The 24,026-nt window shown below is 35.1% G+C and overlaps 7 protein-coding genes across 9 annotated transcripts in view; 4 read left to right on the top strand and 3 right to left on the bottom strand.

Moving 5' to 3' along the window:
• LOC135847353 (cilia- and flagella-associated protein 298) overlaps positions 1-11,250 on the bottom strand; it is a 115,679-nt gene extending 104,429 nt beyond the window's left edge. The window contains exons 1-5 of one of the 2 annotated variants that reach the window (XM_065366827.1): positions 10,989-11,250; positions 10,699-10,837; positions 10,381-10,616; positions 10,137-10,307; positions 9,293-9,508 (exon numbers count right to left, since the gene is read on the bottom strand). In XM_065366827.1, the coding sequence (XP_065222899.1) occupies positions 9,293-9,508; positions 10,137-10,307; positions 10,381-10,616; positions 10,699-10,837 (762 nt within the window). In that variant the 5' untranslated portion in view covers positions 10,989-11,250. The remainder of the gene's footprint in view (positions 1-9,292; positions 9,509-10,136; positions 10,308-10,380; positions 10,617-10,698; positions 10,838-10,988) is intronic. The other variant, XM_065366826.1, reaches the window with a different exon arrangement.
• Teh4 (tipE homolog 4) lies at positions 3,457-8,855 on the top strand. Its single transcript, XM_065366822.1, has 5 exons — positions 3,457-4,075; positions 4,261-4,466; positions 4,545-4,802; positions 7,787-8,081; positions 8,182-8,855. Exons 1-5 carry the CDS (start codon positions 3,713-3,715, stop codon positions 8,542-8,544), a joined length of 1,485 nt encoding a protein of 494 aa, XP_065222894.1. The 5' UTR covers positions 3,457-3,712; the 3' UTR covers positions 8,545-8,855.
• A 481-nt stretch (positions 11,251-11,731) lies between the features above and the next one.
• LOC135849319 (trichohyalin-like) lies at positions 11,732-16,245 on the bottom strand. The gene is made up of 6 exons (XM_065369699.1): positions 15,730-16,245; positions 15,437-15,659; positions 14,923-15,356; positions 14,658-14,847; positions 14,299-14,583; positions 11,732-14,226 (listed from the first exon to the last, which is right to left on the bottom strand). Exons 1-6 carry the CDS (start codon positions 16,005-16,007, stop codon positions 11,926-11,928), a joined length of 3,711 nt encoding a protein of 1,236 aa, XP_065225771.1. The 5' UTR covers positions 16,008-16,245; the 3' UTR covers positions 11,732-11,925.
• A 185-nt stretch (positions 16,246-16,430) lies between these two features.
• Positions 16,431-18,555, top strand: LOC135849322 (ubiquitin-ribosomal protein eS31 fusion protein). The gene is made up of 4 exons (XM_065369704.1): positions 16,431-16,568; positions 17,886-18,003; positions 18,079-18,296; positions 18,365-18,555. Exons 2-4 carry the CDS (start codon positions 17,901-17,903, stop codon positions 18,512-18,514), a joined length of 471 nt encoding a protein of 156 aa, XP_065225776.1. The 5' UTR covers positions 16,431-16,568; positions 17,886-17,900; the 3' UTR covers positions 18,515-18,555.
• Ip259 (NSA2 ribosome biogenesis factor-like IP259) lies at positions 16,439-17,762 on the top strand. 2 transcript variants are annotated; one of them, XM_065369702.1, is made up of 2 exons: positions 16,439-16,568; positions 16,916-17,762. In XM_065369702.1, exon 2 carries the CDS (start codon positions 16,931-16,933, stop codon positions 17,708-17,710), a length of 780 nt encoding a protein of 259 aa, XP_065225774.1. In that variant the 5' UTR covers positions 16,439-16,568; positions 16,916-16,930; the 3' UTR covers positions 17,711-17,762. The 2 variants fall into 2 exon arrangements, with proteins under 2 accessions (XP_065225774.1, XP_065225775.1); XM_065369703.1 differs by lacking the exon at positions 16,439-16,568 and adding an exon at positions 16,577-16,803.
• A 125-nt stretch (positions 18,556-18,680) lies between the features above and the next one.
• Positions 18,681-19,799, bottom strand: Prp38 (pre-mRNA processing factor 38). Its single transcript, XM_065369701.1, has one exon. The coding sequence runs from the start codon at positions 19,680-19,682 to the stop codon at positions 18,816-18,818; it is 867 nt and encodes a 288-aa protein (XP_065225773.1). The 5' UTR covers positions 19,683-19,799; the 3' UTR covers positions 18,681-18,815.
• Positions 19,800-20,366: 567 nt separating this feature from the next.
• RfC38 (replication factor C subunit RfC38) lies at positions 20,367-23,950 on the top strand. The gene is made up of 7 exons (XM_065369388.1): positions 20,367-21,609; positions 21,681-21,818; positions 21,891-22,056; positions 22,128-22,327; positions 22,396-22,514; positions 23,023-23,191; positions 23,697-23,950. The coding sequence occupies exons 1-7, from the start codon at positions 21,523-21,525 to the stop codon at positions 23,874-23,876; spliced, it is 1,059 nt and encodes a 352-aa protein (XP_065225460.1). The 5' UTR covers positions 20,367-21,522; the 3' UTR covers positions 23,877-23,950.
• The last annotated feature ends 76 nt before the right edge of the window (positions 23,951-24,026 follow it).

Here is a 24,026-nt window from a genome sequence, read left to right as displayed (position 1 = left end):
TAAACATAAGTTGTTTAAAATGATGAAAAAAAATGGATAAACTCTCATAAAATTCACGAAAACGCAGCTAAAAACTTCAAAAACAGAAGCAGGGCTCGAACTCAATTTCTTCCAAAAAAAAAAGTTGGGCATTTTAAGCACCTAAAAATTTTTTTAAAAATAACGAAACGTGAGCAAAAAAATTTAATGCAGAAAAAATCAAAAAGTAAACTTGATCAAGACTATGACAATATTAGCAAAGAGCAGATACAATTTTTGTCAAAAAAGTGAACTAATAATTCGTAACTTTTTGGTAGAAAAGCGAGACTTTTTGACCATTTTTGTAAATTTTTGACAAGAAGCAAAACCGACTATTTTAGCAGAAAGGAGGTTTTTTTTGGCAATTTCTGGAAAATGAGCAAGACCTCCGCAATTTTTGCAACGAAATTGAGGCTTTTTGGGGATTTTTTGCAAAATAGTGAATTATTAAAAACAAGATTTTTTTTTGGAAATTTCGACAAAAACAATAAATTATCTATTTTTTGCTAATGTAGGCAAAAAAGCGAAACTTTTTAGCAAGCTAAAGCAAAAAACGTGAGAATAATTGACAATTTCTGGCAAAACAGTGAAGATTGTTGACAAGAAACAAGACTTTGAAAAAGTGACACGTTTTCGTAATTTTTTCCAAAAAAAATTATATACCTACTTGACCTCATAATTTTTTGGTTAAAAGAGCGAGACAATTTAGCGAAATGATGAAAATTTTAAGAAGTTTTCGACATGAATCGTGGCTCTTTCAACTTCAGTAAAAGGCAGAATGGTTGGCTATCTTAAAAAAAATCAAAACTTGGTTATTATTTTTGAAAAAAAAGTAAGTCTTTGAAATTTTTGTACGAAAATGAGAATTGTGAGCAATTTTTTTGATCATTTGTCTGCTTGTCTGACCACTCAAGGTTGTCTGTCTTCCTTTCTGGCATTTGAAGACCATTAACCTGTCTGTCTGGCCTCTCAAGGTCGTCTGTATGTCTGCCGGACCTCTCGAGGTCACTGAACCTATCTGACTAGCCTCTTTAGGCCATTGACCCGTCTGTCTGGTTTCTAAAGGTTGTCTGACTGACTGGCTGGTCTCTTGAGGCCCTTGACCCGTCTTTCCTGCTTCTCAAGGTTACCTTTCTTCCTTTTTGGTCTTTAGAGGTTATTGCGTCGTCTGTCTGGCCTCTCGAGGTCACTGACCTATCTGTCTATAGTCTCTTACGACCATTGGTCCGTCTGTCCAGTTTCTCTAGGTCATCTTTATTCCTGCAAAGGTTCTCTTAAGGTCATTGACCCGTCTGTCCGACAACAAAAATTGACACGAACTGCTGGAAATGATGGTGGGTGAAATATTGATGAAAAATTAACACAGCTGACACAACTACGATCCATTATTATCTAAATTCCGTAAAAAGTATCAAAGTTAAATGGGCTTGAAACTAGGAAGACAACCATAAAAATGAGGTGACAATTTTGAGAATTACAAAAAGAATTCAATAGTACTGATTTTTTGAAATTTAAATCTTCAAAAAAAAATCGTCATACCTGCACCCTCTCTCGTTTAAGTGGTTATGGGTATGTGGATGCCAAGGAATATTTTCAGATATCATCAAAAATCAGAAAAATTGAAAAACATCCAGAAAAATGCCCAAAATCAATACAAAAAAAAATAAGAAAAATTACATTGGTTAAAATAGCCAAAATTACGAATATGCGATAAAATTACATGAAAATTTAGCTACATATTTTGAAAAACATTCGCCCAAAATTCAACTCTAGACCCAATTTTTACAAATCTGTACGCTTCAATTTTTTTTGCAACGCACATATCGTTGCATTGTAAATATTTATAATAGGTTACCTATCTCTGTCTTTAAAATGCTGTTGTGACTTGAAAACCGTCTGGATAAATCATTCGGACCCTTACCCCCCCCCCCACTTCCTCAGCTCATAAGTTCATAATGGCAACGTTGGAATTTTCACAGGGAGTTTTTTATGGACTAAATTGAAATAAAGATTTTTAAGAAGCTACATAACAAAAACTCAACCCAAATATACATTGAAAAGTGTTGAGAAATACACGATATTTTGAATGAGAAAAATTAAAGCCCACACTGTTTCGAAGTTGGCGCATTTTCACACATTCAAGACCCTACAGCAATTTAAAAAATATCACAATTTTTATATGTATCTCAAAACTCGTCATTCATTAAACTTGAAAATATTCCATAAAAACAGTGAAGTCCACTTCTAAAAAAATTTTACGACTAAACGCGTCTCAAAATCTACTTCAAGTTTTCTTCTTTTTTTCATACGTACGAACTGTACAGCTCTTTCGATCTCCATAAATAAATTACGACTCCAGATAGAAATTCTCGCATGGTTTTCATCTCAGGATATAATTTTTTTTTGCCTAATGAATCATGCATAGAACCAGCCGACAGAAAGTCGGAAAATTGAAATACAAACGATGCTATACCAACTTTCACTTTTTTAGTTTTCGTTTTTGGAAAATAAACCACATACTTCGAAGTTGATATGCAATTATGCATACCAACCATTCGTGTAAAATATTTGTTCGGTTTTGAGAATTTTGATTCAAAGGAGAGAGACTGAGAGAGTAAAAAAATACGACATTTGATTGGTCATTAGGGTAAGGTCGTGTAATTTAAAAAACGAGAGAGGGAAATACTCCGAACAGTGGCACGTTTAACTCATTGTTGGAAAAAAAATCTTTGGTAAATCACGTACACACGTAAAGCAAAATTTTTACTAAACACTCGTAACCTAGTCATTTAAAATACCAGGCGAGGGGGGGGGGAAGAAGTCACGAGAGGTTTTGCTTAAAGGGCGAAAACCATGCAAACGACAACAGAACGTGTATCGAAATAAGTATACGCCATTCATTTATATCGAATACTGATTATAATAAACATAGTTTCATTTTCAATCACGCAACTCCTGCGATACTCGAAATAGGCAAAATATTGACACAACGCAACACACTGTTCGGCAGTATCTTCTTCCAATACATTTCAATAGCAATTGGTTCAAATTTTAATACAGGAAAGTTGAAGGAAAACGAGGGATACGTGATATTATGATCAGCACTATGCTATTCATCAACACACGAGGTAAAGTTGCATAATTACTAAATACTCGTTGAAAAAAAGGCGACCTTTACATTACATTTAGAAAAAAAAGTAGGTAATCAAAGGGGGTACAGTAGAGTGGGACAAAAGGAGGAAAATTCTTATAATTTCCATAATTCTCCGATAACGTCTCTCTTTGGCTTGTACTCGTCAACTCGTACGAGCGTGAGGGTAATTGAACGGAAACGAACGTCTTTTCACTTTCAATTGAGGCAGGTTGTTGGTAATTCGTGGAAAGAACGACTGTTGCCATGGGTTTGCGCTCACCCTGAGACGATTTTCCACGCATGCTATTCGAGTCGCGAGGTAGTTTACGATGCGTTCAATACAGAAAGTTGTCGCCTGTCGATGGTATGGAAAGTTTAACATTCGCAGTTGAACGCCAAAAGTAGACGCCCTGCTTTTTTTTTCTCCAACATGTTGCCATCGAAAACTATTGTTTTGACTCGTGTCCGCGTATAAATTATCGTCGTAAAAAAAACGCACCATTTTTTTAACCATCTATATTAACATGTGACTGGCTCGGTGATCAATTTAAATTGTTCGCGATGGGTCGACGACGCGATAAATCTAAACCGCGAGTGATACCGGAGCAAGATAGAAAGATATGTGGTACTATATGCATCTGCCAGATGACCATGGTGCTGAGCTGCGTATCTTTCGTGTATCTCGGAGTAGCCATTTATTTCCCATCGCATAAAGCTTTCAATATTGGAATGTATCCGTCGCCAGTTATGTGCCAAACGGTTAACAGCAGTCTTTCGAAAAATTGCTCGTGGGCTTCGTGCGGAGAATGGTGTTTGACCAAGACGACCGGATTTTGCCCCCAGTTCTACGTCATGGTCAGACAGAACGGAACCAACATGATGTTCGAAAATTGCACCCGGATGGCTACCATACCATGCCCTCCGGTAGGTATATAGACCATCCACAAGCTATTTATGTACTCGTATTAGTCGAAATTTGAGTTGTTCGTTTAAAATCTAGTACTAAATTAAAATTGACACTAGATTGGTATATGGCTTTTTCAAACGCTAAATGATTGACGATAAAATCGATACGGTACGATGTTGTAATTAATGGATGGTTATTTTAGGCTAACGAAGAAATACCGAAAAAATTCAACTGCAATAATCCATTAGAATGTGCCAATCTGACGGGTATATTCAAATGTCGTCTAGGACACTGTACCAATTTATCGGAAATTTATTACTGTAGGCATCAGACTCTAAATGGCTCCGTTATAAATAGCGATACAGATAATTTGAAACTTAACGGATTATTCGACTGTTATCGAGCCAAGTAAGATCCTATCTTTCCATAAGTATTAAAATAATCACTTTCGTGATCTTGTTATTGTTTTTTTTTTTTTTAATTTAGATGTCTACAAATCAAACATAAATTTAAATGCGACCGTTATTGCGCCAAAATCACGACACCAACTTCAAACATTTATCTTAAAAGTGAAGACAACCTATTTACCGCCGAATGTAAAAAGGCTATCGCGTTTAATGAAGCCAAAGGTCGAGAACCAAGTGAACCGGTCCCTGCTACCGAGATTTGGACTGAAGAGAAAGCTGGAGGAGCTTTGTTTGGATCATGTACCGATATATCCAAGACAAATGATAATACTTTTCAGTAAGAATACATCATTTTTTTAATATAGATCTCGTAATACGGGTTGTTCTTTTTAAATTTTAAAAGTGTCAAATAATCTGCCTGGCGATACCGCAACAAAAAATAGACAAAATGTTTAAAATGTAGGGGAAAATCCCAAATTCCTCTCATCAACTTTTTTCACAATTTCACTCAAAAAATCAATAATATGTAACTATTTTCAGTTTGTAATCTCAGGGGAAAATAATCACATCTGAACCGGTCTGGTTGGACTAAATCGGTTTCAGGAAATGTCCGGATCTGATTTGATCTGGTCTGATCTCATCAAACAGGTTTCAGAAATTCTGAAATCAAATTAGATCTAATCAGATTCTATCATGTTTTATCACTTTTCCCTGAACATCAGACTTATACTCAAATATACGACTAATTTCCTGATTTGATCAGAGATCAAATTCATTCCCGCCTGCTCTGAATTCAGATTCTTCAGAGTTTCAAATGATTTCCAAATCTGATAATATTCAAACGCCCCCCCCCCCTCCGAATCGGTTTCTTCTACAGAATTCCAAATTATCCAAAGTTGATAATTATTACATTCCCAGCTGAAAATGATTAGATCTGAATAGATCGGATCAGTTTGGGGCTCTCCATGGCCATGGATTCAATTAGACTTGACTGGCCAGATCAAAGTTTTGATCGGATTAGGTTTGTTCAGACTCAATCAGATCCAATAGAGGAAACCTTACTGATCAGACGCGATCAGATCGGAACATTCCTGGGATCCAATAGATAGATGAAAACAATTTATTGGAAAAAAATTTTCTGGTTGAAATCATTGCAGTTGAATAAAATAATTTTTCAGTAGGTATTCTAAAAAAATCGCAAATTTTCAAATAATAATAAAACATTTTTTTTTTGAGGGTATAACTGGTATAAGCACTTTTTTTTTGGTAAAACTAGGTACTTGGTGTATGTGGAATTTCGTTATGAATGGATTTAAAATTATCAGGGCTCGTGCACAATTTTTTCCAAAAAAAAAAAGAACTTTAGTGACCAAAAAAGTTTAAAAAGTTGAAAAACGCGAGCAAAACATGTTATAGTAAGTAGAAAAAAATATCCGAAAATAGAAACATTTCAATTGGATTTACCTAATGTAAAAAAAAGAAACAAAATATTTCAAGTGAAATCTAATAATGAAACTCGATCAAGGCTTTGAAAATTTTAACAAAAACTCTGCAGGGCTTTTTGACAATTTCAAGCAAAAAGAGATTTTTTGAGCAATTTTTGAAAAAAAAATTAATTACACTTACCACTACTTTTGAAATGAAATTCCACTTTCAAACTTGAAATTAAAAAAAAATTAAGTCATATAGTCACTCCTGTATTCTCAATTACTCTCTAAGAAAATACCATGTAAACGCATTAGAACTCACTTCTGAATACAATAAATTTTTTCCGTGGGAATTAATTTTACCAAAATTCAATCTATCTCTATCCTACCTATTACCAAAAAAAAAAAAATATCCATCTGATTTCATCTAAGAAAAATATGCTGAGACCATAGCAGAATATCACGAATTCATTTTATTCTTCACAGATGGTTCTAAAAAAGAATTTGAATATGTAGGATATGCTTTTTCTATGGATGGTAGAATTACCAACTTCAAAGCTCACAGATACCTACTCTTCTATTTTCAATTTAGAATTTTCTGCCATACTCCATTGCCTATAAAAGATCTCTACCTCCAAAAACCCCTAACAAAAAAGTCCTGATTCAATAAGACTCACTTTCTGCTCTTTTATCAATTCAAAACAAATTTTCAGAACATCAACTTGTTCATAGGATCCATCAAATTATTTATAAACTGCAGACCACTAATACGATTATTAAAATGTTTGTCCCAAGTCATGTAGGCATTGAAGGAAACCAGGCAGTAGATGAGTCAGCTAAAACAGCTGTTACCCCCTCTGATATTTACTCTGTGATCCATGATTATGATATTAACATTCTAAAATTCATCCAAAACTCCAACAAAACCTGTGGAACTCAAAAACAGACCACAAACTATTAGATAACTCATCACAAAAAATCAAAATTTGAAAAAATTTAAAAAATGAACGAATTTTCATTCTTTTGCTACGAGTGTGATTTTTATCAACTTTTTCATGAAATACGTCAGAAAGAGGTCAAAATAAGATAACAGAATAAATTTAAACTTTTTTTGGTGTTTGGAATTCAAAATTGAATTTTTTTGAATTTTGATTTTTTTTTGTGACGAGTTCATTTCATCGAGTGAAAGGGGTTTTTCAACTTTTTCAACGGATACGTAAAAATATGGGTCAAATGGGTCAACTTCACGAGTCAAAACTTTTTTTCATGTTTTAAATTTAAAAAATCGAATTTTTTCGCAAACTTTCAATTTTTAAATATCGACTTTACGAAATAATGCCATCCCAATTTTTTAATATGTTGTTCAGCATGAAAAGTTGTCCATATCGTAATATATTTTTTTCAGAATTTTTGAGAGTCGAAACGATATGAAAACTATGTTTTGAAACTTTTCGAGCTAATTTTTCATACGAAAAAAAGTGGCAACACTGATTTTTATGATATCACCAAAAAGCCTTTCAAAACCCCTAACTATTGGTAAAAGTTCCATTTTGGTAGGTATCGCAGTTATCGAGTAATCCACTGCTGAAATGGATGATATTTCAAGTTCACTGAAAACTTTGACACCCCCTAACAGCCTTTAAAAATGGGCTAGAGGGCTGCGATTTGCGCCATTGGTCATCCCTTCGGAAAGTCTTTCCACAGAAAAAATTTCAAAAAAATCGCCGACCCTCCTTACCACTTCTGGTTGAATTGACGTGGAATGACCTGAATGCGAGATTTTTTTGCTATGCATTTTCGACAGAAGGCGAGACTGAAAATGTCAGCAAAAGGTCGCACTTTTTAGCACTTTTTGTTAAAAAATTAAAATTTAATTCTTCTGTTTTTTTTTCAGTGCCTGGGACTGTATAAATGGTACGGTTGTGCAAGATGTAGCGATACCTCAACCATACATGAATTTCACACAATTCTGGGGAATATATAATAACAGCACCAAAGAACTAGATCCAACTCAACGTTTCATGCCAATGCAATACAACCTCGCAATTTACAATAAATCAAAATTATATATAAATTTGGAAGGCTGCGTCAACACTTTACGAGGAGAATGTAAAGAATTCGCTCGAACTCACGGTAGAAATGGTAGCGATGACACAGCAGACAGCAGATTCACTTGTTACTATAACAAGGTAAGTATCGAGGAATTTATCAAATTGGTCGTAAATTTGACGATCGCGAGATTTTTCATTTTCACCACCAATAATATACTCGTATTTTCATTTTACACAGAACAATTCGGAGTTCGCTTTGGCTAGATTCGACTTGAATAAAACCTGGTTAGAGCTGATGATCGCAGTTTGCGTGCCAGGCACATTGTTTATAGTTTCATTTGTAACTTTGATGATAATTACGCAAACTGTTCGAGTCGGAGACGATGCGAGAATGCGTTGCAAATGGTGCAACGATGCCAACACCGGTGATACCGATTTACGATACGAAGCGATCGAGAAAACCGACGAAGATAAAGATATACGATTTCGAGAATCTGATAATAACGAAGTAGCAATGCAACATTTGAGTTCGCATTCTAAAAAAGAAGAATCAAAAATAAATTTACTCGATACCGAGAATCCTAATTATGTGAATGCCTAAAAATTACCTACTGTAACTTTTTTTTCAAGGGTATATGAAAGAGGGTTTTTCTAATTTAACATTTTTTTCCATTTTATTTTCATTACTTCGAGCTTTTTTTTGGTTTTTCATTTTACCTATTTTATTATGTATTTACTATCTCTTTCGTATTTTAATTATTAATTAAGAATTTACTTTTTTAAAAATGTGCTAATATGACAATCTGACATTATTTACACAACATTTTTACTCTTTTAATATTATACTCTTCATAAAAGCTCAAATTATTACCGTATTTTCCGTTTGAAAAAATAATATACGAATTTGCTAATTTTACTGACTTTTAGTGGTAAGAAATAAATATTTATTCGATCGGTCAAAAGTAAAATCAAAAACAAATTGTTTGAAAAAAATCGTATTACAAAAAAAAGTTTAAAAATACTGTACATTTTTACAAAAAAGTACAAACTACTTTACATCCTTTTTCACGGCGTATTTTTCAAATGATGAAAAAAACGTAGGTAATATCGTATAAAAACATTAAATTACAAAATAAATAACACGCAATCGCCGAAATCACAAGCCGAAATGTCACACAGCTAATTGAAAAAAAAAATTGATACAAAAATCAATTTCCAGTTTCCACTCGACTTTGCTTTTTTCAAAAAAGCTTTTTCGAGCACGTAAATTATTAGATAATGAATATTAGTCAATATTTACAGGAGTTAGTACGAGTTTTTAAATCCAATGACTTGTTTTAATCACATACCTTTAGCTCTTCCTGTCTTCTAAAAGCATGCAGCATCATCAGCTTTTTCTCTTCTTCAGTCAAAATGGATTCTTTTGGCGGGGGACCGGTACCGGATTTTGATATTTTGAGAACTACTTTTGTTTTCTCATTTCTGCCCAAGTAATCGCTGAGCTTTTTGCCTCGTTCTAGTAATTTTCCAGAGAACCAAAGCTGAGCCAAAGCCGGATCAATTACCTGTAAAATTATCAATAAATTAGAACGGCAATGTGACTATATGTATTTAATACTAAAACATATATAAATAACTAGAGAGTCTGATAACTTCGATATCTTCTTCGGTATTTATTAATGATACTCACAACCCTGAGCCTGAAATAATCTTTGCAGATTGATACAACGTTCCCTTCTCATCTTTCAATACCTACGACTACGAACATTTCTTCAATAACGTTACGAAATTTTTGAATTTTCGTAAAAAACTTGAAAAAACTACACGAAGCTACACCACTATAATGAAATAAACATTTTGCGAATAAATAATTCACGATACAAAAATTGGGCAAAAAACATCGATTTGCTTTGCTATGTTTTTCATGGACCTCCAAGAGCACTCACCCTCGTCAAAATATAACTATCGAACTACGTAGGTAATCAAAACCGTTGGTTAAAATTAAAATACCCAATTCAAACGCCATTGAAATTTTCCACTCAACGATGAACAAAATTGTTTCGTGTACATCGATTTTACATGAAATTACGACGTCAAGTTCGACATAAAATATTCAAAAAGAAGTATTTGGCTACGAAAAATAACAGCTCGGTTACTGTTTATATCGAACTCTCAAACGCAACAGATACTCACTTCTAACGAAGCTTGTGTGCCGGTTAAATCTTCGCAATTTTCAAATTCCAACCGGATAGGATCATGCGGCGGTAAATTCATCGGATATACGATCGTTACAGTTCCTTGTAACATATCCAACGTCTCTTGTATTTTCTTTTGATTCAAGAAAACTCCAGCTTGAACTTGTTTCTGCGTTACAATATTACATTAAGAAACCCGAATTAAAGTACATAAATCGATATCAATTTTTCTACCCTTATACCTTAGATATGATAGCTTTCGCTTCGTCGACAGCTTTCATAATTAATTTCTGCATACTTTCGTCGGGTTGTTTACCATTTCTGCGACCGACAGGATCTTTGTTAAGAGTCCAGTCACCACTGGGTAAGCATTTTTCGCCCCATTCGTCGACGAGTTTAAGTTCTTCGACTTGTTCTTCGGTAAGTCCAGCTATATTAGAAGGAAGCATTGTACCGTGCTTACTCAACTGCTCCATGTCTAGAAGGAAATACAGAAGAAAAAAAATAGAATTAACATGATGAAAATAACAAAATGTGTAAAACGATAATTAAAAACATACCGTTACAAATTCGGTTAATTTTCAGTCTTCCGTTGTATATCATGGTAACAGAATTGTAACATTCGTCGACGGTAGTATTTACCGAAGAGTCGTATAAAAATTGACTTTCGTCGCCTTTTTTGATATGTAACTGCACCATCTGAATAAAATAAGACATGAAATGCGTAAATTAGCCGGTAATAATTCTTTTCGGTATATTCGTTAGTCTATGACTGGCAAGGCTGCAGTACGAAAGGTGATAATTGAAATGGAAAATTTAAACCATAAAAACAGAAAAAAATAAAACTTACCTTCTAGATAATATTTAAAATCGTAAAAAGGAACTTTCTAGTTAAAACCATGCGTTTAAAAGGTATGTTCGGTATGTGAGAAAGTAATTAGATAAAAAACCGAGTCGTTCGACACTAGAACCAACCAATTTTGAAGCCGACAATTTGTAATCGGTAATGTTTATGATAATGAATGAAAACAAAAATGTATCAACAACAATAGCGCTTTTTTCACCATTTCGCGTCTGTCTTGCTTTGTCTGGTTATGGTTACGCGATTCATTCCGCACCCCCCATGAAAACATGAAACGCCAGGGTTGCTATGGTAACCTTTATCAACAGTTTCCGAGATCATTTTCATCAACAAAGATGATGATAAATTCCAAACTCCAGAAGTCTACTAAATTTTAAGCTATCAACGAACATCAACTTTGTATGTTTGAATGAGACTATAGGACTTAGCACTCAGTTGCCAGAAAATTGTATCGAACTCCACAATTCACTTATCAATTCTCTCATTAAATTGGAAATTAAATACCAGCTTCAGATACCTATAACTTTTGAGGTGCCTCTTCGACAACGAACATTTGGGGAAAGAGAAAAATATCTCTCAGCCAAAGAAGAGATGATTTTATGAGAACCTACTTCTTGTATGAGTCACACCAGAGGTTGAGCTCGATGACCAACGATTAATTTGCAGCAGATGCAGAATGAACAAGCTATTCAAAAAACAATTTCGGTTCGAATCAAATAATGAATACATAATATACTGAGATTAAAATGCTTTCGATTTTTTATTCGTAAATTACTCATGTACGATAATGAAAAATCAACATAGGTATAAAAAATACAATAAAAAAATTATGCAAAATAACAATTCGATACGTAAGTAATTTGGTAATAAAGCACATTAAAATACAGGAAATACAACCGTTTGGCTAAGGATCATTATAAGTAACTCATTCGTCATTTTTATGATCATCGTCGCGTTGTTGCGGAACAACTTTATCGTCAGTCTCTTCTTTTCCTGATTTTTTATCGAGTTTTCTGTGAGATCTCGAAGAACTATCACTTGAGCCGTCTTCGTAAGGACTATCGAAATGTTTCCGACGACGATTATCGCGACGATTTCTGCTGGTGAAACTTTCCGATTGACTACTTTCTTTATCACTCGAACGTATTGAACGAGTTTCATCGGAGGAGTAACTTCTATGACGATTTCTTCTACGATGATCAGGACTACGACTTCGATGACGATCACGACGATGATTTTTTTTGGAAGACTTATATTTGCCGTGATCAGTATCACTGTCAGTTGTTGATTCTGTTAAAGTTTCATCTGATTCGTATTTCTTATATTTTTCAGACCGCTTTTTACGTTCTGGAAGAGGCGAGCGAACAGGCGAGCGTCGCTTATTTCGACTACGAGATCTTTCTTTGGAATTGGCGGATTCATCACTATCTGCCGAGATAGTTTTTGAATCAGAATAATCGACAGGCGAATGACGATCGCGTGGTGTTTTTGACGATGATGATTTCATCACTTTACGACTATCACGGCTCGTAGATCTTTCTTGATGGGGTTGTTTACTAGACCGGCAGCTTTCTTTACTAAGAGATCGTTTTGTGTGAGGAAGTTCTTCTACTTTTGACGACCGATGACTTTCTTTACTAATCGATCGCTCATTTCGAGAATTTTTTACGTTTGGGGATCGACGACTTTCCCGACTTGAGGATCTTCTCCCAGTTGATTCTTTCCTCGACTTATGACTTTCTTTACTGGCGGATCTTTTGTGGCGAGATTCTCTACTCGAACGACGACTGTCCTTGTTCGGAGATCGTTCTTTTACTTTCGACGACCTGTGACTTTCCTTACTGATAGAACGTTCTGGATGACTGTCGCGGCTCGTCGATCGTCTTTTGGAAGCTGGCTTGGATGATGAATAATTCTCTCTGCTAAGAGATCGTCGTGTACGAATTGATTCTTTGCGCGAGTCAATACTCTCTCTACTTTCCGCTCGTTTTCTTCTGCCCTTACTTGAAGATTGTTCTTTACGAGAGCGTCTTTCAGATCCACTCGTCGATTCGCTTTCACGACTCGAGGATCTTCTGCGATTTGATTTACCCGCGTACTTATCCTCACGACTACGTAATCGTCGTCTTGAAGATTTGTTATCTTCTCGGCTTTTAGATCTATCTCTCAAGGCTCTTCTCTCTTTTGTAGAATAGTAACTTTCTCTGCTGAGAGATCGGTTTTTATGGGATCGCCGTTCATCCCTACTTCTTGATCGACGACGACTTTCCCGACTAGGTGATCTCCTGCGATGTGAATGGCGAGTTGAATAACGACTTTCAGTACTAGGCGATCTTCTTCTATGCGACTCATTGGTCGAACGATAACTTTCTCGGCTATCGGATCTTCTATTAGATAATTCTTTACCGGTTCGACGACTTTCTCGGCTTCTGGATCGTTTTGCAGGACTACGACTAGAACGGCGACGATAATCGAGAGAAGCCTTGAAATGATCCTTTTGGCGAGAAGTTGACGCGCCATCATTGATATTTTTAGAACGATTCATTTTCTTGGAAATTTCTGAACGCGCTGATACACTTAAACGAAGATTCAGCTGTCTTGATATTTTGTCGATCATATCTTCATTATCATCATCTTCGCTTTCGTCAGACGAATACTCTTCTTTCGACGGTTCATTCATTTTGTTAAATAATCGTTGTAAAATAGGATGACATTCGCTTGATTCTTTTGACTTAGCCTCGAGCTGATTGCTTGATTTGTCGGAACGACCTTTTCTCGATTCTGTACGTTCCTCTTTCTGCGATTGTAATTCAAGCTTAGCCTGGTACTTTTCAAAAAATTCATCGACAACATTTTTTTGAGGTTTTGACGACTCATCTTCCTCGTAATATTTTTTAGCATATTGCTTATCGAATCGGCATTCAACAGGATTGTAATCCTCGCGAACTGGTTTTTCGGCGGTACGTGATGAAGAGCTTTCCACTTTACGCACGTTCATGTCTTTGAAATTACTACGAATGTCTTTTACGAACGTTTTACGAAGATTTTCTTTTTTCGGTCGCGGGATAGTAACGTTCTGATAGCACAAACGCTGCATAAATTTCCTACATTCGTCTTGTTCTTCTGAATTCAACTTTTCTTTATTAGAGCGATCGGCGATATCACTGAGCAAAATTTCCAACAATGAAACTGGAAACCTTTGACGAAGCACACCAGATTTGAAAGTCTGTAAAACAATTCAAATCAATTACTTCAAATGAAATAAGCGTATACTATTTTTAGATTAAATATAACTTACGCTTATAATATCATCGTGATCTACAATCAAGTAAAGCAATTTGTTCATATAATGAATCGCTTTCATCAGATCGTACTCGATAAATAAGTAATAGGCTTCTATTTCGGCTAAAATTTTTCGATGTTTCATTTTATCATCATACCGATCAAAAAGCTTCAACAAGCCATCGATTAATTCTTCGGCATCTTTCTCGATTAGAAAGTTAACTCTGATGAGATCGATTTCTGCACCGAAATTCTTGCTTTCGGTAGCCTTGATAAGGTATTTTTTCGCCTTGTCGTAATCCTGTTGAATACAAAAAATCGGTTTTAGACTCAACTTCACGAAGTTCCATAACAAACAAATGGAGCAATATGTACCTCTTCGTGCTTCATATAATACAATGCCATAGCATGATTGCCGAAACTACTGTCATACGCAATTTCCAATCCGCGTTCTATATATTTGCGAGCTAAACGAACATCTTGATAAGGCGGAACAAGTTTTAACATTCCTTTACCGCATCGGAAGAGTAAATGTGCATTGTTTTTATTCAGACTGACACTTTTCCTGAAAGAAGCAATTGAACGCGATTATAAAATGTCTAATAAAACGAAACAATAACTTTCTTATGAGCCAACATACTTGAATAATAAAGCCGCACGATCATTTATCATGTCATTTTTCTCCGCTAATTTTCGTCTTTCTTCTTCATTTGCGAGTAATAACATTTGTGATTTTTTCTTCGTTCGGCTAGCAGTTTCGACGTACACCTCCGCAGCAAACGCCATAAATGAGGCGTCTTCTTTCAACTTCATCGCCAATTCCAACGCTGCGATTTCATCCATAGATGGAATAGCTACGACACTCTCCATCCTCCTCAATCGTCCTAGGTACATTCCCTTAAGAAAATGCCATTGTGGATTGTCGTTATCAATTTTTGTCGCTTTTTCGATGTATTGAATGGCGGCTTTGATGCCTTCGTAGCCGAATTCAACGTAAAGATGAGCACGTACAGCCCAAATACCGGCTTGATTCGTAGGATTTAACGCATCATAAGGAGTAACTTTTTGTAAAGCCTAAAAAAAAAACAACAGTCGAATCAACTTCATGTTAGAGTCTTCAGTTAATAGTACACATATATGTTGGTGTTTCATACTTGTAGAGCCTTTTCCACTTGATTTGTCGAATGCAGCATTACAACTCGACAGCTGTGCAAAATATGATATAAAGCATCGTTGATTAGCGTGAAATACACATCTTGGCTTCTATTCTTCATCGACGTTAACAACATCTTCTCCATTTCATCAAGATTTTTCAGAGATTTATCAATCAACCGTTTGTTAAAGTTATTGTAGCATAAGATCAAATGAATGACAAACCTGAAAATTGAATATTAAATAATCACATAAGCAAGTTTAGAACTCGTCATAGTAACCTCAATGAAATTACTTTCGAAGTTTGAATCCTGAAGCCTCGTCGAACACCTCATCCACGTTCATAATGTCTTCCACAGAATCAGAGTTGTATGAGTTGAGCGAATCTTCAGGTTTCCAAATGAAAGGACAGTGCAAATTCATTATCTTAAGCAAGAGATCGGCATCTCTTGCATTCATCTCTGAGGATTGATCGTCTTTCTCTTGATTATCCTCAGAGTCTGGACTCGCGTTCATAGCAGATACAGACGATAAAAGATCGGGTGGATTCAGTTCTTCGGCAACAGATGCCATACTGCAAGAGTGCAGGACTGTAGAAAGTGATGGTGAAAAATAAATGAAATACTATCTCCTTCAGAAAGCTATCACAAAGGGTACAGTTGTGATTCTCTACACATTATGAAAACTTCATAACCACCAAATAATTAACTAAACGAAATAATTACTCAACATTTCAACGAGACCGCTAATAAGAATTTTGAAATTTCAAATTTGGAAAATATGCGGAAAATGCGGATAATCAAAGATTACAAATTCTGATAATAATAAAATAGAACTATGCATAATAATATTAATAATGGATAAAAAATCTTATAAAATACATTCTAAGAAGATAAGTATAAACACACTTTACGATGCAACAGAAACCTGCAAAATTTCCTTCACCTTAAAGCTTATTTTTCAAGAGTTTATAACAAACAATAGCTCCAGGAAATCAGTTGATTCATCGTTGAATTTTCAATTTCTCCAAAGTTCACGTTGCAGAAGTACAGATAAAACAGTTTGAGAAGTCGGATGTTCAAAATGTTTGGATAAAAATGCCGTCTTTGTGATTTAATTACTTCATTTGGTTCGGTAAGTTCTTAATATTTCAAAATATTATTCATATTTTCCCATTAGTTCGATTGTACTCGGCCAATATTTCAAGTGTTACTTTGCAACTTCGCTACACTTCGTAGTTCTATAGGATTGTACTCTTATTTTTACGAACCTCCCTAGCTGTAAAATGTTTCTTTTTATGAAGCAGTTTTGATTAAATGCTTCCTTCGTCAGCGGTGATATTTCTTTGAAATCACACATTCATTTTTCGGTAAGTGTTTTTGGTATTCCTACTGTTTAATCGTAAATTCAAATTTTGTTTTCCTAATCAAAACTGCTTCAGATCATTACACAATATTACATAATATTTTTTTTTTCTACAGGTTAATTGAATCAAAATGCCGCAGAATGAGTACATGGAAAGGCACCGTAAACTGTACGGTCGCCGACTCGACTATGAAGAACGTAAACGTAAAAGAGAAGCTCGTGAACCTCATAAACGGGCTGAAAAAGCTCGTCGATTACGTGGTCTGAAAGCTAAATTATTCAATAAAGAAAGACGCAATGAGAAGATACAAATGAAGAAGAAGATCAAAGAACATGAAGAAAAATTGAACAAACGTAAAACTGAGAAACCGAAAGAAGGAAACTTACCCGTATATCTACTCGATCGAGATGTTCAATCGTCTGCCAAAGTTCTATCTAATATGATTAAACAGAAACGAAAAGAAAAAGCAGGCAAATGGGATGTTCCTATACCAAAAGTGAGAGCCCAAGCAGATGCCGAAGTATTCAAAGTTCTCCGTTCTGGTAAAAGTCGACGTAAAGCGTGGAAACGAATGGTCACCAAAGTTACTTTCGTTGGAGATGCGTTTACCAGAAAACCACCGAAATTTGAACGTTTCATTAGACCGATGGCTTTACGATTTAATAAAGCTCACGTTACTCATCCTGAATTAAAGACGACATTTTATTTACCCATTTTGGGAGTGAAAAAGAATCCTAGTTCTCCTACACATACAAATCTTGGAGTCATTACTAAAGGAACAGTCATCGAAGTTAATATTAGTGAATTAGGTTTAGTCACTCAAAGTGGTAAAGTTGTATGGGGTAAATATGCACAAGTGACGAATAATCCCGAAAATGACGGATGTATTAATGCGGTTTTAATTGTTTAATTTATAATTACGTTCTTTGTATTATTGAGATAATAAATTTTCATTTTTAATAGTTTGTATTTTTTCTAATCTTGCGGTACAAAGTTGCAAAGTAACATTGAAATTTTGAGATGGGTCATCTATTTGTATGGAAATGTAGTTCTGTTTAATAATTTTGAGTTCTGTTTTCATCTAGGCTTAATCAGAAAACATGCAAATTTTCGTCAAGACGCTAACGGGTAAGACCATCACCCTAGAGGTCGAACCTAGCGATACGATTGAAAATGTGAAGGCTAAGATTCAAGATAAAGAAGGTAACTGAATAATTTTGAGTATGGAAGTGAGCGAAGGTGATTCTTCGGAGTTGATTTAACGATTTATTTTCGTAGGTATCCCTCCTGACCAACAACGTTTGATTTTCGCTGGTAAACAACTCGAAGATGGAAGAACTCTTTCTGACTACAATATCCAAAAGGAATCGACTCTGCATTTAGTATTACGATTGAGAGGTGGTGCAAAAAAGCGTAAGAAGAAGAATTACTCCACGCCGAAAAAAATTAAACATAAGAAGAAGAAGATTAAGCTCGCTGTATTGAAATTCTACAAAGTACGTTTCAATTCGAGTGATGAGTAATTTTTAGCTTCGTTATTTTACTCAAATTTTCATTTTTATAGGTCGATGAAAACGGTAAGATCTTCCGTCTGCGTCGAGAATGCCCTCAAGAGCATTGTGGAGCCGGAGTTTTCATGGCTGCGATGTCCGACAGACATTATTGTGGTAAATGTGGGTTTACGTTAGTGTACGATGGCGATGAGAAAAAGTGATTTTATAATGTTAATATTTTAAAATAAACATTTTTGATGTACGTCTTTATCTTCATTTATTTCGTATGCGTAACTTGATTTTAATTGAAATGAACATATTGGTTTCTTCATTGATATACAATAGTAAATCGTCGATATTTCTTCAAATAGATCAATTAAAAGAGAATTTGAACGTGGAAAACATTTACTCAACGTTTTCATATTTTACAAAATACTTCTTTGATGAAATGGTCGATACAGAAAAAAAAACAAGCTTATAATGAAAATATTTACAACGTAATCAAAATTCATACAAATTATGTTAACGTCTATCTCTATCTCGTCGATGTCTCTCTCTTTCCCTGTGTTTACGACGATCACGGTCTTTCTCTCGTTCACGATCACGCTCCCTTACACGGTCTCTATCTCTACCACGATCTCGATCTTTCTTCTCTCTGTCTCTTCGGTCACTATGAACATTACGAACAGGACTTCTATCTCGAATAGGTGACTTTTCTTCTCTGACAGGCGACTTTCTGCGATGCCACGAACTACTTTTACTAGTTTCATAATGTTTTTCGACTTCTTTTTCTTCTTCCTCTTCTGAACTTTCAAGCCCTTCTTCAAAATCGTCATCCAAGGCAGATACTTTGGCTTCAAGTTCGTTATTTTCTTCTAAAACATGACGTTTCTGGATTCTAGGCAAAATGACATCACATACTCTTTCTTCGCGTAAAAGGCTATCGATGAATTCATCCATGTGTATAAGGTCGAAAGCACCATCTCGTTTCTGAATCCTTAATTTACGACTGTCGGCAAGTAGCGGTTCGAGGTACTTATAGCAATCTAAAGACGATCCGACTAATCTCATGTAAAATGCTCCCAGGGCACGAACATACTTGAACTCTTCGTTTCTAATAAACTCGACAATGATATCTTTTTCGGGCTGAATTTGCAGCATTTTCAGAGTCAGGCAGATGAATGGTGTGGCTCTTATATTACCTCCGAAAACTCCTCCAACGAAACGAAGACCCATAGCTTTATCCACAAGCAGTTCGGCTGAAAGAGCGAAGCATTCTTCTTTCCAGTATTTGCTGTCATATATACGAGTCCGGATGATTTTTTCTACCAAGTACTGCGGATTTGTACCGCGAATAGATTTCGCATCTTTAACGGTACGATTAGCCATTTTTACAACTTTAAATTACACAATTTTCACCGATACAAATTCGAGTTTTTCATTTTATAATTTTCATTTTTTTTATCAAAAAGTTTACGATTGTTTTTGTTTGTTTTGCAGTTTTGAAAAATTCTGGATAGGGATCTTGGCAGAAATTAGTCAACTGACAAGAAATTTCGAATCGACAACATGACGAAATCCAAATTTCGCAACCATTTCAGCATTTTACTTGAATTTTATATCTCTTTCACCAGTTTGACACAAATTTGAGGTGAAGTACCTAAATTTGCAATTTTTTTCATTAAAAAAAAGGAAAATGTGAGAAGGTTTTTAGAAAAAAAAAGCTGAAAAGATTTCTTCCTATGACCGGGTCACGCGTATATGGATTCCTTACTTGGAAACTGGTCATGCTAAGAAATACTGCCTTATGATTGGCTGTAGGAACGCGCTCCGCTGTTATCAGTTATCACTTGACTGATTACCAGCAAATAATTTATTTTTTTCGCCCTTTCGGCAGATTATTAATTGCTTATTAATAAATACAATTAATTAATTGAAATTTGCACGACTTTCATCGTATTCCTATCAATTGAACAAAAACCATTTGCCACAAAAGTTTCAGCGCCAAAATAAATTCTACAATTTGAATGAACTATGCAAGTGATCGAAGTTTAGATACAATCATTGACTATATAGATATACTACGTATATGGACTGCTGATTCTTATCAATTTAACGTTGGTTATATGGAGAAATCATGTAAGCAGATTTTCAAAAGTCCACTCAACGAAAAACGGTGTTCGTTGCCTGAAAACGCTGCTCATTGGCTCTCACAGTACGGAACCTTGGATGCGCGCGTCACCTCGCGTCATCCTCGCATACAATTGCACGTAATCTTCGACTGAAACCCTGGTTTTTGTTGCGTGGACTTTTATGTTTACATTTTACACTTTGATAAGGGTTAGCAGTCCATATACGTAGTATATCTATATAGTCAAAGGATACAATGATACATACGAGTATTTAGTGAATCAACACAAAATCAATGGAATAACTGAATAAGCGAGATTCGCATCATTGGTACTTGTAAGTTATGATCATTGGTCTCTACTAAAGTGCTACAGTCACTACTCCAAACTTCACACTAATTCATACTCAATCAATATCAATACTTATCCGCCTTATCACACTTGACACTATTTGCTTACTACATTACGTACATTATGCTGAAATAAGATCAAAGATGCGTTTATTTCAACAGGAAACAAGTAATAATTTGTCAATTATCATTACTGCTTCTTCGCGAAACGAGGCCTGTCCAAGAATTCTTCTATATTGACTCGATTATTTATATTTAGGTACGTTGTGTTTGCGTTCCTTTTTCAAAAAAAAACTTCTCTATTCTTCAATGTTATATTTTGGCCTTTGGGTAACACATTTTTCATAGCTATAATTATTATTTGCGCTATTTTTCACTTCACACTTCACAAACGCAAGATGAGATGATAGCATGCTCACAAACGCAAGATGAGATGATAGCATGCAAAATGCTAAGTCCTTAGAACACGCCCATTGGCATTTTGGCCAATCATAAGGCTGTATTTCTTAGCATGACCAGTTTCCAAGTAAGGAATCCATATACGCCCGGGTCACTGGTGCTTTGAACGAAAGTCAATCGCCAAACTCATCCAGGATTTGCTTAAGTCCAGCAGAAAATAATCAATTCCGAAAAAATGGAATATTTTTTGGCGGTTTTCAGTCTTTTGGTACCTTATTGTGATTAATTTCATCTAAAAAATCGGATGTAAAGTATTATTTCATAGCAGCAGTTGATCATTAAACCATAAAAATGAGTCTGTGGGTCGATAAATATCGTCCATCCAACTTGAACAAGATAGATTATCACAAAACACAAGCTCTACAGCTGAAGAATCTTGTACGTTCTACTATTCATCAGGTATGAACTTCGTTTCATTTCATCTTTTAATTTGAACGTCGTATTTACAGGTACAACAAGGAGATTTTCCCCATTTGTTGTTCTTCGGACCTTCCGGAGCTGGTAAGAAAACCAGGATAATGGCTTTACTTAGAGAATTATACGGCGCCGGAGTTGAACGGCTGCGTATGGAACACATGAATTTTACGGTAAATTGATTCGTTGTCTTATATCAAATGCTCAGTAATACAGATGTTCATTCGATGCTTCTGGTTTCACAGACTCCCAGTAATAAAAAACTAGAAATCCTTACTGTCGCTAGTAATTATCATATTGAAATCAATGCCAGTGACGCCGGAATGTACGACAGAATCGTAGTAATGGATTTGATTAAAAACGCTGCTCAAACTCATCAACTCGATTCTACTGGTCAACGAGAATTTAAAGGTAACTTCCATCTGGTTTATGACTAGCATTCCTCAGTCTGGGACTAATACCTCTTCATAATTATTTTCTAGTAATTTTACTAACCGAAGTGGATAAACTTACCAAAGATGCCCAACAAGCTTTACGTCGAACTATGGAAAAATACATTGCTACATGTCGATTAATTTTATGCGCCAATTCTATATCGCAAGTTATTCCAGCTATTCGCAGTAGATGTTTGAGTATTCGTGTTCCTTCGCCATCTCAAGAAGAAATTGTTACTATTTTACAGGTATAAAATACTCGTATTCCTGCGATATTATTTTTATTTAGAATATTTATTTTGTGTTTATTTCACAGACAATATGCAAGAAAGAAGGTCTTGCCATTCCAATCGAACTAGCTCAAAGAATTTCGCGAAGCTGCGAAGGAAACTTGAGACGAGCTATTTTAGCTTGCGAAGCATGTAAAGTAAATCAGTAAGTATTGTGTGAGCATTGAAGTAGTTAAACATTTCGATAATTTGAGCTGAAATCGAGCGATACGATTTTTATAGCTTATTTCTAAACGGTACGTTTCATTAAATTAAACACTAGAATTTTTTTTAAATATGTAGCGAAATAATTCTACTTGAGAATTCGAAATGAACTAATACCTCCGAATACACGTGGGGAATAACGCTTACGAAGATTTATATTTAAATGTACCGACACGCTTGGATAAACCACAAGTTATCAATGAAATGAACCGGTTGTATTCATGACCTCTCCCTCACTTCGTTACTCCGCGTAGAACATAACACACCTCGAAAAATCATTTTATGTCCGAGAGAAATTTTCTCGACTTTGAACATTCGTTAGAATATTTACATTTGTAATTACGTTCATGAGCGTATGCATTCATCAAACAGTATAATTTATTACGTTGCGTAGACGACCTTCATAGATTCTCAATGCTGCTTCTTAATTACATTACATTTCGTTTCAGGCAGCCGTTTGAAAAAGATCAGAAAATCGTCGAACCAGATTGGCAACTTTATATCAACGAAACAGCCAATGTTATTTTGAAGGAACAAACGCCCCAAAATTTGCTGAATGTACGAAACAGATTGTATGAATTGTTATGTCACGGTATTCCAACTGACATAATATTTAAGGTAACGCATCGGGGTGGAAGGTTATCGTCACATAGATAATTATATTTTTGACCACTGTTAGTTTCGATATGCATTCTATTGTTTGCATTACCAAGTGTTTTTGAAACAGATAAGCCAAAGTATTATAGTAAAATTACGCAATATTACTGCTCGTCGTTTCCAACTCATTTGTACGATTGAGATAATGAAGTGATTTTAGGAAATTTATGTTCGAGTAAATACTTTATCGTTGTGGCTGAGTGCCCCCTTATGCCTTATGGTTTATTGTGCAATAATTTATTAGGTTCTATACCGATGTCGCGCGATTGTGGGGACTTGAATTAATTGCGCAAATTATCGGAAGAGTATTTAATATTTTACTTGACCTATTAGAAATTTTCTTTTTGAATTTTTTATAATAATTGAATACTAATTAGATACACGTGTCATTACTTGTTACGTAATAACAATTTTGTGTATTTTTATTTCATTGCTATAACCGGTCTCGTATGTTCTTTTTTTTCAGCATTTACTGAAACAATTATTGAGAAAGTGTGATATATCGATAAAACGAGAAGTAATCGAAGCTGCTGCGGATTACGAACACAGGCTGCATCGCGGAAACAAAGTGATTTTTTACTTGGAAGCTTTCGTTGCCAAATTTATGGCGATTTATTTACAGTATATCGAGTCAATGGGAATGTAGTCGAAGATGATAATTATTGTATTAGAAAAAAAACATTAATTTTTTTACGATCATTATTAAAATTTTTTCACAATTCTAGTCAAGAATTTATTAACGATTTGGTAAGAAATAATCGCCGAACGCCGAGGAGATGAAAATCAAAGACCGTGA

The sequence above is a fragment of the Planococcus citri genome, chromosome 5 (assembly GCF_950023065.1).
Source record: "Planococcus citri chromosome 5, ihPlaCitr1.1, whole genome shotgun sequence".
Lineage (NCBI taxonomy): Eukaryota > Metazoa > Arthropoda > Insecta > Hemiptera > Pseudococcidae > Planococcus > Planococcus citri.
The sequence above is the reverse complement of the archived record's forward strand: the minus strand, read 5'-3'. Positions and strand labels throughout refer to the sequence as shown.

Coding starts and splice junctions, on each gene's coding strand:
- RfC38 (XM_065369388.1), top strand. CDS start 21,523: ATGAGTCTGTGGGTCGATAAATATCGTCCATCCAACTTGAACAAGATA. Junction 21,610..21,680: donor CTCTACAGCTGAAGAATCTT/GTACGTTCTACT, acceptor TCGTATTTACAG/GTACAACAAGGAGATTTTCC. Junction 23,192..23,696: donor CAACTGACATAATATTTAAG/GTAACGCATCGG, acceptor CTTTTTTTTCAG/CATTTACTGAAACAATTATT.
- Prp38 (XM_065369701.1), bottom strand. CDS start 19,682: ATGGCTAATCGTACCGTTAAAGATGCGAAATCTATTCGCGGTACAAAT.
- LOC135849319 (XM_065369699.1), bottom strand. CDS start 16,007: ATGGCATCTGTTGCCGAAGAACTGAATCCACCCGATCTTTTATCGTCT. Junction 14,584..14,657: donor ATTATATGAAGCACGAAGAG/GTACATATTGCT, acceptor TGTATTCAACAG/GATTACGACAAGGCGAAAAA. Junction 14,227..14,298: donor ATCACGATGATATTATAAGC/GTAAGTTATATT, acceptor ATTGTTTTACAG/ACTTTCAAATCTGGTGTGCT.
- Teh4 (XM_065366822.1), top strand. CDS start 3,713: ATGGGTCGACGACGCGATAAATCTAAACCGCGAGTGATACCGGAGCAA. Junction 4,467..4,544: donor TTCGACTGTTATCGAGCCAA/GTAAGATCCTAT, acceptor TTTTTAATTTAG/ATGTCTACAAATCAAACATA. Junction 8,082..8,181: donor TCACTTGTTACTATAACAAG/GTAAGTATCGAG, acceptor CATTTTACACAG/AACAATTCGGAGTTCGCTTT.
- LOC135849322 (XM_065369704.1), top strand. CDS start 17,901: ATGCAAATTTTCGTCAAGACGCTAACGGGTAAGACCATCACCCTAGAG. Junction 18,004..18,078: donor TAAGATTCAAGATAAAGAAG/GTAACTGAATAA, acceptor TTATTTTCGTAG/GTATCCCTCCTGACCAACAA. Junction 18,297..18,364: donor CTGTATTGAAATTCTACAAA/GTACGTTTCAAT, acceptor TCATTTTTATAG/GTCGATGAAAACGGTAAGAT.
- Ip259 (XM_065369702.1), top strand. CDS start 16,931: ATGCCGCAGAATGAGTACATGGAAAGGCACCGTAAACTGTACGGTCGC.